Source organism: Manis javanica, chromosome 16 (genome assembly GCF_040802235.1).
Source record: "Manis javanica isolate MJ-LG chromosome 16, MJ_LKY, whole genome shotgun sequence".
Classification (NCBI taxonomy): domain Eukaryota; kingdom Metazoa; phylum Chordata; class Mammalia; order Pholidota; family Manidae; genus Manis; species Manis javanica.
This window is the reverse complement of record NC_133171.1, coordinates 34,335,049-34,350,564: the sequence shown is the minus strand read 5'-3', so window position 1 is coordinate 34,350,564 and position 15,516 is coordinate 34,335,049. Positions and strand designations below refer to the sequence as shown.

Here is a 15,516-nt window from a genome sequence, read left to right as displayed (position 1 = left end):
GGAATCAAAAATCAATTATGTTTTGTGCAGGTTCATTTAAATATGACACAAAGCTTAAGTTAAATATGTGTGAATTTCCCTCCTTTCATGAAATCCCACCAAAAATGAATTGAAATGCAAAAAGCACAAGGACAAAGGAAAATCAAGAGAAGACCACAGCAGATAAAAGATGCAATAAAATTTCAGAAGCTGAAAAGTGGATGGATGAGTGGTGACTGACTAAATCTGGAGAAATATGAAATCTCAGTGACTATGATGGGAGTGGTTAGGGAATGGAGGTAGAGAAATTGAAAAGAGGCTGAATCCCACCACAGAATTACAAAAGGCTGAGGAATTGTATCTGTGAAAGGGATTATGGTAGTGCAGGCAGTGTGAAAACTAGGAATCATTGAAAAACCTACATAAATACCCTTTTGGACCACAAGGTCACACATTCTTCCCATGTGACCTGCACCTACCACTCTTCACCACAGCAGAAGGTGGACATTTTCTCTCAGGAGAGGTTGGACTAGAGCTATGAACTCAGGGACACTGGACACAGCTGAGGGAAGGTGTGTAATTACTTGAAGAAATCCTCTATCATAGAACACAGAGATCAAAACAAACAAAGAGAAAAATAAGGTCAAAGGAAATAGAGACAATGTAGGGAAGAGAAGAAAGTTTCATGAAACAAGAACAGGGTAGTTTAAGAAAGGAATATTCAAAGAACCAGGGGAGGGAAATCTGAAAATTTAATAAAATGTCTGGAAGTTAAAGTTAAGGAAATCTTTTAAATATTGGAGCAAGAAGACAAAGAAAAGAAAAATAGAGAAGATTAAGAAAAATATAGTCCAAGAGGCTGAATATCCAAAGAAAAGAGATCCTAAGAGAGAGAAGGAGAAAGTATTTTAGAAATTAATATTCCAAACTTCTAGAACCAAAAAACACAAATTTCTAGATTAAAAGATACCACCAAAAGCCAAAAGAATTGTCCAAGGCATAACACTGAGAAATTTTGTAATCCCAGAAGTAAAGAGAATATCCAAAAGTTTTCAGAGAGAAGAACATGTCACGCGCTAAAGACCAGAAATCAGAATGACCCTGGACTTTTCACCAGCAACACCAAAATCTCCATGATAATTAAGGAATGCCTTCAAAATTCTGAAGGGAAATTATTTAAACCTATGAGTCTATACCCAGTGAAATTATCAACCAAATGTGAGGGCAGAATAGTATTTTCATACTTACACAGTAATGTACTTCCCATGCTTTCTTTTTTGAAAAGCTAATGGAGAATGTGCTCTGCCATAATAGGAGAGTAAATTTAGAAAGAGAAATATACGGTATCCAGAAAATAGATGGTCTAATTCAGGAGAGACAAGGAAAAACCACAAAATGAGAGCGAAGGAAAGCTCCAGGATAACACATCTACAGTGGCCTAGGATCAGCTGGACTAGTTCTGGAGGGTTCTGAAGGGTTCCAGGAGAGAGATCTTCCAGAAAAATACGCAAGTGATAGATGACATGATGTGTTCAAACATACTGAAGGAGATTTTACACTTCTTTTAGGCAGTTTAGAGATGCCTAAGTAAAAGAAGCAGTAAATATAATAATAATAATAATAATAATAATAAGCAAACTGTAAAAATTAGATAATTATTAATTCTAGGGAAAAATCATGTTTTAAAGAAAAGAAATGGTGAATAATATTTACAACACTACAACAATGCAAGCACAATATTTAGTGAACTAACAACCATTACCACTCTCCTGGGATGGTGGAAAAGGAGAGGAATGTGTATCTATTTGCATATAAATATTTCATGTGTATGTTTCTGTGTAGCTCGAGGAGGAGTTGAAAGAAAGCTACTCTGTTATATTACATAGTTGAAAGTCAAATAATTATATGAATCTGAAAAAAACAAGAAATAGTTTATAAATGCATATTATTACTTATGCATATTATTAACAGAAGAAACAGGTACACGGAATGGAAGTGGTGGCCGCTAGGAGTGGTAGTCAACAGTGCTGAGTGATACGGCAGAGGACTATTGTTTTTCATTATAGGCTTTATCTTATTCAAAAAATAATAAATGTCTGGTACATAATAGGTGTCCAAAATCTAGTAGCTGCCTTCTTAAGAAAATCAGTAATTTCCATATAGATCAGTAATTGCCTTTCATATTCTTAAAAGAAAGAAAATCTACTCACAATTACATAAATGACTATAAAATATCTACTCACTGACCTAACAAGGATTGTGTGGGATCTATGAAAAAAATAAAACTCCACAGAGAAATATACAAACCTAATTAAATGGAGAGACATGTCACATTCATAAATGAAAAGAAAAGATGCCATTCATTCCCAAATCAGTAATAGTTTGAATGGAATCCCAGTCAAAATACCAATGATCCTTTTATTTTGTGGGCTTGTTTTTTTTTTTTTTTGGTAGTTTGAAAATAATTATTCTGAGTTAATCTGAAAGAAAAAATAGGCAAAATCAATTAAGAACCCTCTGAAAAAAAAAATGAGGGCATAACCTATCAATATTAAATCATACAACGTTTCAATAATTAAAAACAACTTGCTGGTGTAAGAGTCAGCAAATCAAGGAACAGATGGCATATCCCCAAAACAGAACCTTGTACATGATAAAGAAACCTTGGAGCACTACGGCATAGAGGCAAAGAGTCTGGATTTAGAAAGGCCAGGCAACCTGGGTTCAAACCCTGGCTCTGCCACTTACTAGCTGTGTAACCTTATACAAGTTGTCAACCACTCTGTGCCTCGTTTCCCCATCTCAAAAGTGGAAAGAACAAATGTACTTAGGAGACACGTGAAGCATTCAGAACTGAGCCTGCCGATAGCAAATCCTATATAGGTATTTGCTGTAATGGTGCTCAAGTCATCAGAGCCAGCTTCACAAGTGTGTGACCTGTGCAGTCATTCAGGGCCCTGCTCTTAGAAAGGGCATACTGGTTAAAGGCTCTGCTGTCACCATGTTAAAATTTTTAAGAAGTTTTGAGCAAGTCCTATATTCTCATTTTGCAAAGGGCTTGGCACTTTATATAGCCAGTCCTGCAAGTCAATTAAGAAAAGGGCAAATTATTCAACAAATGGCACTAGGAAAAGTAGTATTTCAATGTTGGAGGAGTGGGAGCAGGTCCAAGTTAGTTTCCCTTTCTATACCATGTGGCACACTAAAAAAGCATCATTACACAGTATAAGTAAAAGCTCTGTGTTCTGAATTTGAATGGGACATACTGGTTAAACATATGATGAATTTTATCTTTTAAAAATGAATTATTTTTTCTAATACTGTTTGCTGAATTAGCCTAGAAAGAAGCCAAAAGCAAAGAGCACTCCTAGTACCCGGATGTGGTCTTGTAATATCATTTCTCACTGAAAGGAGCTAGAGTTCCTTGGAGAAATGGCTGATTCCAGAACTTGCACAGGAAGTGTACAAGATGAGTTCATTGTTACAGCCTTTTGTCAAACTCGTCTCCCTTTCCCTACTTAATTTCTGCTCAAACTTCATGTCAGATCTTATTTTTTGATTCTATATAAATTAAACTCAAAATATCATATTTCCCAAGAAGATTTAATCAAGTAGGCAAAATTTTCAACTTACAGACTTAATTGAAAAAAAGACCATGATACAATGCTATGTATGTTGTATGGTCCTAATTGTGTTTAAAAAAGAAAAGAGTGAACAGAGGCAGAGATACACAGACAAAGGATATATTCCAATAGGCTGTAAAACTTCCATTATTAGAGAAAACAGTAAATATTTTTGAAAGCTCACTTTACATCAAATTCCCTTTTTCTTTTTTACATTCTAGCCTTGCCCTTCTTGCAGTTCCTCAGATTCAGAGCTCGTATTTCCTATTTGTCTGATGACCACTTCATTCCCTCCAGCCGTTTAATTCCTGTTCAGTCTTCAACTTCCTCTAGACTAAATCTGCCTAAGACTTCTTATACCAACTACATGTTCCAGAGTTTTCCAAAGACACACTCAGTTTCAATAATTTGCTAGAGAAATTCACAACTCACTGAAATGCGTTATACTCATGGTTACATTTATTATACGGAAAGAGTACAAATTAGAACCAGCCGAAGTTGGAAGAGACACACAGGGCAGAGTATGGGCGGTTTCCAGACGTGAAGCTTCTGTTGTCCTCAGGATGCATTAGCATCCTGGCATCTATGTTTTACAATATGCAGAGTATTGTTCACCCGGGAAGCTCACCTGAGCTCCAGTGTCCAAAGTTTTTACTGAGGTTCATTGATTGCCTATCTGGTTGAACTAGTCTCTAAGCCTTTCTGGCTTCGTGGCTGTGGCCAGCTTCTACCCTAAAACTATTGGGGGTGATTGTTCCCACCCCGAGAAACTCCTTAAGTAAACTATCAGGTGTGGTGTAAAGGGTTCATCATGAAGAACAAAGACCCTTATATCACTCAGGAAATTCCAAGAGTTTAGAGGTTACTGCCCAGCAGAGGGGGTTGATGGGGAAGCCAGATCTTTGAGCAGGCCATATTCTTCCTACATGGCATGGTTATATAAATAATGTGCCCCCCACCCCCTCTCAGTTACAAAGTGTTAGGATCACGTCTGGTTTTGCTCCCCATCTTATCCCTGGCCCCTTACTTGAGGTTGACAAATGTTCAGTCTGCATAATAGAGTCGTTTATAGCATGGAAGTGACAGAATCTGAATTTGAATCTTGGTTCTTCTTTTCACTAACTGTGTTGACCCTGGACAGATTATTTAACCTTCCCAGTACCTAATTGTCCTCATCTGTAAATTGGGGATGATGATAATACCTATCTCATAGAGTTGCAATGAGGTTTAACAGAATGAACATCATTAAAGTTCTCAGAACAATGCCTGGCACAGAGTAAAAACTAGGCAATGTTTAATATCAGTGAATGCTCAATAAATAATTGCTGATTGAATAAGTGTCTGGCACATGAGAGGTGCTTAGTAAATATTAATTGAAAGAATATCAAACAAGATTTTTCTCTTTAGATTTCCCTATTTTTCTATTAATATAGTACCAGATGTATTGATTAGGACATGTCATCAATATGCCTGATTTTCAGCTCTTGAATCAAATTATTATTCTGAATATTATAGTTCAATAATATGCTTAAGAAAAGTGAAAAAAGAAAAAGAGTTTTTTCACTTCTCTAGCAGTACCCTCAACCATAGAGGGAGGAGTTGAATTAGATAGGATTCAAGGTGTCTTCCAACGCCAACACAATGTTATTTGTCCTTAGGAAACAAACTAGATATAAGAACTGAGAAGACCATTTTACATGGAAGCATGAAACCTTTGAATGTGTAAGTTTCCATTAAAAAAAGGAACAAAGAGAACATTCAGTAGAATGCCAAAATTTTTCTTTAATATGTGAAAACATACTTTTGAATTGTGGCAACTAGTTTTTATTAAGTTGATGGAATCTGACTCCCTGGCAACATAGAAAGGTCATTGAAAATTTATTTTAATCTGTAAGAAATGCTTTATTTTATCTGGTCACTTAAACTGGCCTAATGTGAATGACTAGAAGGTGATTGATAATAGAATCAGTAATGTCTCCAAACAAAGAGATTAAACACCTTCAAATAATACTATTTGCAATTAGAACCAATTTTTCAAAACATGCAACTTAGTTACAAAGTAATGCATATACATTAAATATAATAAAATACTTTAAAAGTGATTCATTTTTATTAAGCAATTATTATGTTAAATAAGAAACAGTAAATACATTCCAACCACTCTTCTTACCATGTTTATTTTCCAAAGGTAGCAAATGTTAACAATTGGTTCCACCTATTTTTGATGCATATACACACAGTAAAAAATATAGATATATGCCCCTGGTATGAAAAGTATTTGTAAAGTAGTACTTTTTCTTGCCATTTTAGTGTTACCCCAGGCAGTCACCCAGTTTGAGGAATTGGTTGGTATGGCAGAGACCTTGCTTAAGGGTGGAGGGACCATGTCCACATCTGCATCCACCCTTTGGAGAGCAACGAACAACTCCTCACCAGATTCATTAGCCTCAACGTGCAGCAATTCTAATTCTAATTCCAGTTCACCAGTTTCCTTGAAAGCTGAAGAAGAGCATCATACTGAGGAGAAACAGGTCAGTTGGACTGCCTGCCCTTCTTTCTCTGGGATACAGTTAAATACAAAAAAGTAAAATAAGAGTACAGAATGAACATTGCTTTCTCAGATAACTCTAGGTAACTTTAGATCACAGCCACAACGTCCTGATTGCATAAAACAATTTTTTACAATAAATCTAATATTTGTGAAATAAATATCCAATATAGAAAACTAAAGTCAAATTGTGGACCATAATGAAGCTATTAAACTAGAAAATTCTTAAGCCAGCGACAGAAGGATAACTATGCATTAAGGGTAATAAAATTATATCATTGAAAGAAGATAAATTTCAGCTTCTTCATGCTAACGGAACACAGTTCTTTTTCTACTCTCCCAATTTCTCTTAATCAAGAAACAGAAGCTAAAAAGACAGAGTTTTGTTAGAATCAGGTATCGGCCTCAGAAAATATGCCTTCAAGAGCATAATTAAATACTAACCACCTAACATTCAGATATTTGAATCTCAGTGTATCAGTTTGCTTTTGCTGTTTCATAGATTACCACAAACTTAATGATGAATAATAACACAAATTTATCATCTTGGTGTTCTGTAGGTTAGAAGTGTGGTCAGATCAAGGTGGTTACCATGTGCCCCCCTTTCTGGAGGCTTCATAGAAGGTCCATGTACTGATGGACACCTAGGTTGCTTCCATATCTTGGCTATTGTAAATAGTGTTGCAATAAACATAGGGGTCCTGCTCCTTCAGATTGTCATGGAATCCAGTTTCTTGTGCTTGTAGAAACTGAGCTCCCTATATTCTTGCTGACTGCAAACTGAAGACCATTCCCCCTTCTACAAGCAACCACATTCCTTAGTGGCCCACTTCCACCATCTCCCTCCTTCCCCCCTTCCTTCCTTCCTTTCTTCCTTCCTTCCTCTCTCTTTCTTCTTTCTCTCTTTTTCTTTCTCTTTATCTCTTTCTTTCTCTCTCTCTTTCTCTCTCTCTCTTTCTCTTTCTCTCTCTTTCTTTCTTTCTCTCTCTCTCTTTCTCTCCTTCCTTCCTTCCTTCTTTCCTTCTTCTTTCTCTCTTTCTTTCTTCTTTCTCTCTTTTTCTTTCTCTCTCTCTTTCTTTCTTTCTCTTTCTGTCTTTTTCTCTCTTTCTCTTTTTCTTTCTTTCTCTCTTTCTTTCTTTCTTGCTTTCTCTCTTTCTCTCTCTCTCTTTCTCTCTCTCGCTTTCTCTCTCTCTCTCTTCTTTCTTTCATTTATTATTTTTTATGAAGGTATTATTGATATACACTCTTATGAAGGTTTCACATGAAAAACAATATGGTTACTGCATTTTCTCATATTACCAAGTCTCCCCCCATACCCCAGTGCAGTCACTGTCCATCAGTGCAGTAAGAAGCCCCAGATTCACTATTTGCCTTCTCTGCACTATACTGTTCTCCCCGTGATCCCCACACCATGTGTACTAAACATAATACCCCTCAATGCTCTTCTCCCTCCCTTCTCACCTGCCCTCCCACACCCCTCCCCTTTGGTAACCACTAGTTCCTTCTTGGAGTCTCTGAGTCTGCTGCTATTTTATTCCTTCAGTTTTGCTTCATTGTTATACTCCACAAATGAGGGAAATCATTTGGCCTTTGTCTTTCTCCGCCTGGCTTATTTCACTGAGCATAATGTCCTCCAGCTCCATCCATGTTGTTGCAAATGGTAGGATTTGTTTCTTTCTTATGGCTGAATAATATTCCATTGTATATATGTACCACCTCTTCTCTATCCATTCTTCTACTGATGGACACTTAGGTTGCTTCCATATCTTGGCTATTGTAAATAGCGTTGCAATAAACATAGGGGTGTATATGTCTTTTTGAATCTGAGAATTTGTATTCTTTGGGTAAATTCCAAGGAGTGGGATTCTGGGTCAAATTGTATTTCTATTTTTAGTTTTTTGAGGAACCTCCATATTGCTTTCCACAGTGGTTGAACTAGTTTACATCCCCACCAGCAGTGTAGAAGGGCTCCCCTTTCTCCACATCCTCGCCAGCATTTGTTTTCTTAGACTTTTCGATGCTGGCCATCCTTACTGGTGTGAGGTGATAGCTCATTATGGTTTTAATTAGCATTTGCCTGATGATTAGTGATGTGGAGCATCTTTTCATGTGCCTGTTGGCCATCTGAATTTCTTCTTTGGAGAACTGTCTCTTCATATCCTCTGCCCATTTGTTAATCGGGTTATTTGCTTTTTGGGTGTTGAGGCGTGTTAAGTTCTTTATATATTTTAGGTGTTAACCCCTTGTCGGATATGTCGTTTACAAATATATTCTCCCATACTGTAGGATGCTTTTTTGTTCTGTTGATGGTGTCCTTTGCTGTACAGAAGCTTTTTAGTTTGATGTAGTCCCATGAGTCACTTCCACCATCTTTAAAGCCAACCATGGCAGGCAAAGTCCCTCTTACTTTCTGAATCTCTCCTCCTTCTTCTGTGTTTTTTTTGCTGACCCACTCTTCTGTCTCCCTCTTCTATGTTTAAGAGCTTGTGTGATTAGATTGGGCCTACCTGGATAATAATGGATGCTATTCTCCCCATGTCAAGGTACTTACCTTTAATCACATATACAAAGCTGTTTTTCCCATATAAGATAACATATTGATAGGTTCCAGGGCTTAGGATGGGACATCTTCAGTGGGCCATTATTCTGCCTACTGCACTTAGGGGGAAGTGCTGAGGAGGGGTCTAATCCTGAAAGTGCCAAATCCAGACGGCATGACAAGACTCTGCATATACTATGGAACAAATATCTCATAAATACTGGGAACTATCTCAAAGCAACATTTAACTCTAACCCCTGAAATGTAAAATATATGTTAAAAGTATAATACATCACCTGATGGAATGTTGATTTTGTTTTCTGGTATGTCTTAACTCAATTAGTAATATATTTCTCCAGATGTTACTTTCCTTTTCTTTTCCCATTTTTATTTTATTTTTTAAATTTTTTTAGTTCAAGGTTGAAAAATGGCAGATTGCCCGTTGTAACAAGAGCAAGCCTCAGAAGTTTATAAATGATTTAATGCAAGTACTTTACACAAATGAATACATGGCCACGCACAGCCTGACGGGGGCAAAATCGTCTACTTCAAGGGACAAAGCGGTAAAACCAGCTATGAATCAGAATGAAGTTCAAGAAATAATAGGTGATAATATGACTGTATTATACTGTCACATGAATTTGGAATTATTTTATCATTCAATCTTGTTATTGTCTGATGGCTTTTTTTTTCAAATCTATTTTTCTATGGAAGAAAAATCTGAGGGTAGTTTTAAACTCATTAAATATGGGAAATTTTATAGGAAAACTTTATATGAAAAGTGGTTATTCAAATAAAACTAAATTTTATATCCCTAAAAAGTTTGGGTTCATAAAATTCATAACCTTAGAAGAGTAAATTTTTAAAAATCTTTTAAACAAAACTTCAGGAAAGTTTTTATCTTATTTTCTCTTTATCTTAGTTATATCCCTTCTCTTTTATTCTAGAAATAAAGGTTAATTTGACTATCTTCTCTACAGTTTTTAAGTTAATGAAGCTGCTTAAACATAATTATGTAGATTATCAAATAATTTGGGGGGCATATATCCAGCAAATTTGGGGACTCACTGCATCCAAGCTCTCTATATTTTATAATAAATGCTGTTTCTTTGTTGGAAAAGGCTCATTCCAAGTCTAGTTGTTTAAACTGATACTGGGAATGGATAAAAATAAATTCCTAACATTTTGGAGTAAGTGGACCTGGAGTTCCGAGCAAGCAGCCAGGTTAAAGCTTAGCGGTACCATAGGAAGACAAATATGCATACTCTCAGTTTATAACATAGACCTTCATTATCTCTTTTTTTTGTTTTGAAAAATCTGAGCCTCACTCACATGGAACCACAATCCTAAACCTAATTCTAACCCTAACCATAATTACATCCAGAACCTACACCTGACCCTAACACCAACCCTAACCCTACCCCTTAACCTCACCCTCAGCTTAACCCACACCTAACTGTAAACCTAACCCTAAACCTAATCCTAACCTAACTTTGAGCTCTCAATCTAACTCTAACCATAATCATACCTTCACCCTGCACCTTACGCTAACCCTAACTCTAACCCTACCCAACCCCTAACCCTTCACCCTAACCCCCACCTTCACCTGCACCTAACCTATCATCTACTTAAATATCTCATGGGTATTTGGGCTGCTTTTGTAAAATGGAAACGAAATTGTAATGCAGATTGCTTGATGTTTTATCTCAGGTCATACCTTAAGATACAAAGGTCTCATTAAGTATTTTTGTGTGTTACTGTTCTTTTTCACAGGAGTCACAAAACAGTTGTTTCCCAATACAGATGATGTTTCAATTAGGAGAATGATAGGGCAAAAGCTAAACAACTGTACCAAGAAGCCAAATTTAAGCAAAAATCTGAACTCTCAGGATATTAAGTAGATCTTTTTGGTAAGTGTTTTAAATCTTCACAAACCTTTCAATGTGGCAAGAAGATGTAATACTTTTATCCCTGGAACACCATTTTCTGAACGCTCTACTAGAGAATACTAGTGGCCTGTGAGATACTTAATAGGCTTTCCTGGGGGTGAAGGTGGGGACTGCGAAGGGCATTTACATCTGGAAACTGCTGAGTTCAGTTACACATTTTCCTTTCCCAGAACCTCTCAGACATTTTGCTAACCTTTAACATACCCAGAGCATACCAGAAATCTCTAAGAAGAGGATATAATATGCAGTGTTTTCCAACTGTGTTTTACCGAGGAAGTTTTTTCCTTCACAGAACACGTGCTTACTTGTGCGCAGGGGTAGAAAGAAGCCAAAGGAGGCACTCAGGACACTTTGGAAAGTGCTTGTCCAGAACAGGGGAGATGCAGACCTTTGGGAAATCTCTGAGGCACATCAGAGATTTGAAACTCTGAACAGTGCTTTGACCCATATTCAAACAACTGGCCAGGAGTACGGAGAGGTCTCCTCCACCCTCCTCCATTCTGCTTCATGAGAACTTTAAATTAACTGTTATAGTTTCTATTTGTCTAAAAAGGATTTTTTCCAAGATGCTTGGATTATATAAAGAAAAGTAATTACTTGTTTTAGTGAGTCCTGATTTTATACACTTTATAGTCAGGCCCTGTCCTAGGCAAAGCCATGAAGTGGAATTTTGTGTTTGCTTTAGCAACCCAATGTCCTGGCGGTTTCACTGTGCTCACCCTTCCTCTCCATTATTTGGATGGAAAATATGTACAAACTAATGCATTATTGTGTTATTTATATTTGGATAAATACGGTATATGGTAAATTCATGAGGGCAGGTTCACCTAACCTGCTCTACTTCTATCTGTGACTTCCCCTCTGCCTGTCCCCCGCCTAACCCTAGCCACTTTTAAGACCATTTTACTTGTCTTTCTTCCGACCGTGTTTTAAATGGGATGCGGAACTGCATGCAATGCAGTGATCCCCCTCCACCCGCTGCTGACCACCACCCCCATCCTCCCTTGCAGGTCCCTCACTATTTTTCTTACAACTAAGGCTAGCTCTGAGAACGGTCAACAACATTCTTCCTTCCTTAAAAAAAAAAAAACATATTAAAACAAAACATTATAAGGGATTCTTTCCTATGGCACATACATACTGGTAGACTGACTTGAGGGTTTATAAAAGATAAGGATATGCGTATTTATTTCTCCCCGAATGATTAAGAATTTCGGTAGCTTGTGAATTTCACAGGTCCCTAGTTCTATGATTATTGTTTAGATGAGCCTTCTCACTCTGACTTGAGACTACCCAGTTTTCCTGCTGTGTACTGTCCACGTCCCCTTCCTAAATGCCGTGTGACCAGACCTCCAATCATAGGGCTACCTTTTGGAGAACATTATTGTATTTCAGAGCTCTGCAAAGCATTTTATTTCTTATGTTTTTTTAATATCTCAGGCTGCCAAAGACTGACACAAAACTCATCTCTGACTATATCAGTGAGCACAGTGTGGAAGAAATTAAAGTTAAAAGGTTTTTCTATCAGTTTTGCTTGTACTTGCCAGGAATAGCACTGTTAGATTACACGGCTGTGTCATTAATTAAATTGAAAAAGGGAAAACATCTGGGCCTGAGCCTTGCTTTCCTACCAAGTTGTTTGGAAAGGAAATGCATAAATTTTTAATCAGAAGTAGAGATTAACACTAAAATGGAAAAGACAATTTTTTAATTGGTATGTATCTTTCACTGCGGTATAACTAAATTCAAATTATTTCAAAAGGACTGAGAGGGTAGGCTGGGAACTGCAGGGTCACCTAAAACTCAGTTTAGTCATGCTTGATGAATTAGTCACGTATAGCACCATCCGGTGGACTGCTGCTATATTTTTCTCTTCTTGGTCATTTAACAGCAGTTTATAAAGATGACTATACTTACTCAGGTGAACGATAGTCCCTCCTCGCCCTGCCCCCAAAAGTATTCTTTGGAAAAACAACTTTCTTTGCATTATTATTAGCATGGCAATATATAGAAATTTGCCAAGTCTGAAAAACCATGTAGACTTCTACCAATTCCTATACATCCAAGCCCAGAAACACCGACCCATGGACCCTGTTGTAGACTATGTGCTCCACCCAGGACTGAGCTCAAGGTTGCCGCTGGTGGCTTGGATCTGAAAGGACAATCCTTTCCCAGTTAAGCCTCATTTCTATAAGGATAAGTGCTAAGTTCCATCCATCCCCCTTTTTTGCCTATTCTGTCTCACTCCTGTGACTGTCCTCAAGTTGCCTGCAGCATGCACTTTGCCAAGAGCTTGATACTACCAATATTTTTGGCCTTTCTCCATTTTTTAGCTTCTTTCTTACAGGAGCTGAAGAAAATTTTATTTATAAGAATTACAGGATATTAGACTATCATCTCTATAATATCCCACTAAATGGTCAAATAACCTTCTGAAATTTCTAAAGCCACTTTAGTATATATATATATATATATAATTTCTACCCTGATATTCAGCAGGGATTCTGAGGCAGACCTTTTGGGACAGAGGCAGCTGAAAGCCTGTAGGTTAATACAGCAGTGTGCAAAGAGGGTGGAAGGGATTTTGTCCCCCACCCCTCAACCAGGGAATATTTGAAAATGTCTCAAGATATTTTTGGTGTCATAACAACTGGATGCTACTGCGAGCATCTAGTTGATCGAAGCCACCGATGCTGCTAGACATCCTGCAGAGGACAGCTCCCCACAACAAAGGATGACCCAGCCCAGAATGTCAGTTGTGCCAGGCTTGAGAAATCCCGGTCTAAAATGATTTCCTTATAAACTAAATCCTTATGAAGTTGATTGCCAGTGTTAGTGATCACTATCTATTAGAAAGCCAACACTGGCATATACTTCTTTGTTTTCTTACTGCATTTGTCATGGCTTTCCAGAAAAACAACCAACAGGGTGCATATACTTATTCTAAGGAATTAGTGTACACAACTGTGGGGAGTGGCAAGTCTGACATCTGCAGGGCAGGCCTGCAGACTGGAACACAGGGAAGAGTTGACGATTCAGCCTTGAGTCCAAAGGCAGTCTGGAGGTAGAATTCCTCCTTCCTCAAAGGACCTCAGTCTTTTCTCTTAAGGCCCTCATCTAATTGGGTGAGACCCAGCCTCATTTGGAGGTAATCTGCTTTACTAAAAATCTACTGATTTAAATGCTAATTTCATCTAAAGAAAACCCACCTTCACAGCAACATCAAGCCTGCTGTTTGAACAAACAACTGGGTAACATGCCTAGCCATGTTGATACATAACATTAAATGTTTTAGGGTCAGAAACTCTGGTTTTGAACAGTGAGATATCACCTCACACCAGTTAGAATGGCCACTATTCAAAAGACAAGAAATAACAAATGTTGAGTTGACAAGGATGTGGAGAAAAGGGAAACACTCTTACACTGTTGGTGGGAATGTAAATTGGTGCAGCCACTGAGGAAAGCAGTATGGAGGTTCCTCAAAAAACTAAAGATAGAAATACCATTCGACCCAGTAATTCCACATTTAGGAATTTGCCCAAAGAAAACAAGATCCCTGATTCGAAAAGATATATACACCCTTATGTTTATTGCCACATATTTACAATAGCCAAGATATGGAAGTAACCTAAGTGTCCATCAATAGATGTGTGGATAAAGAGGCGGTATATATATATATACCATGGAATATTATTCAGCGATTAAAAAAAGGAAATCCTGCCATTTGCAGCATCATGGATGGACCTAGAGGGTATTATGCTAAGTAAAATAAGCCAGGTGGAGAAAGACAAATACCCTATGACTTCACTTATCTGTGGAATCTAAAAACAAAACAAAACAAAACAAAATGAGCAAAACAGCAGTAGACTCATAGACACTGAGAAGTGACTGGTGGTTACCATGGGGGAGGGGTTGGCGTGGGTGGGTCAGGAGGGTGAGGGGGATAAAAGGGCACAAAAATTCTCAATCATAAGTTGGCTACGGAAACAGTAGCACATCAGGGAGAATATAGTCAGTGATTCTGTAACATCTTCCTATGCTGACAGATAGTAACTGCACTATGGGGATGAGGATTTAATAGTACGGTAACTGTTGAACCAAACCACTGTGTTGTATACTTGAAACCAATATAAGATTGTATATTAATGATACTTCAATTAAAAAAATAAGAAAAAAAAAGGAAGCCTCATGTTGAAGTCTGCTCCACCTCTTAATAAGTGTGTAGGTTTTGGAAAGTCACTTTACCTCTCTGAACTTTTATTTAACAGGGGTAATAATACTATCTACCCCAGAGGTGGATGAATGGATTATGGAATTTGAAGCTTATGGAATTTGGAGAACTCTCTTTAAGACAATAAATACAAAATTATGAGTACACAATCAGTTACAACTCTGTATGGTAATTTAGAATAAATAAATCATGAAAACTACATAATGTTTAAAATTAACAAATTTCCCAAATATTGCATAATGTAGGGGGAATTACAGAATATTTTTATTAACAGCTCTGTAATTCTTTTATCCTACTTTTTCGGGGATCCAGACATGATGTTTGCCTCTTCGACAGTTTTGTAATAGCTTTTTTTATAGAGAGAATAGAAAAATGACTTAGATTATACTGTACCATAGTTGATGGAAAATTGCTTTTTTTTTGACAATTTAAAGAGGTTTCTTTCAAATTCTGTACACTTTATTAGCAATGTAATTTGTAGGATTGCTGTCAAATTTGAAGAAACTCTATTGAGTTTCTCTGTTATCCCAGTTATAAGATTTCAGGGCATTTCAGGTTATCTGTGGAGTAGGTACTCTTAAATATTCTTTGAATTGAGTATATTTATTTATAGTATTCCCAGAAGCCATTGCACACTGGAATGGCCA

General features: G+C 37.2%; 1 protein-coding gene across 4 annotated transcripts in view; it reads left to right on the top strand.

The window, feature by feature from the left end:
• The window catches only part of BEND6 (BEN domain containing 6), a 45,563-nt gene that overhangs the window by 27,781 nt on the left and 2,266 nt on the right, over positions 1–15,516 (top strand). For 2 of the 4 annotated variants that reach the window (XM_036998390.2, XM_073224760.1), the window contains exons 4-6: positions 5,913–6,133; positions 9,103–9,295; positions 10,463–10,599. In XM_036998390.2, coding sequence (XP_036854285.2) covers positions 5,913–6,133; positions 9,103–9,295; positions 10,463–10,590 — 542 coding nt within the window. In that variant the 3' untranslated portion in view covers positions 10,591–10,599. Of the gene's footprint in view, positions 1–30; positions 636–5,260; positions 5,325–5,912; positions 6,134–9,102; positions 9,296–10,462; positions 10,600–15,516 lie in introns of those variants that run through there. The other 2 variants (XM_036998395.2, XM_073224761.1) reach the window with 2 other exon arrangements.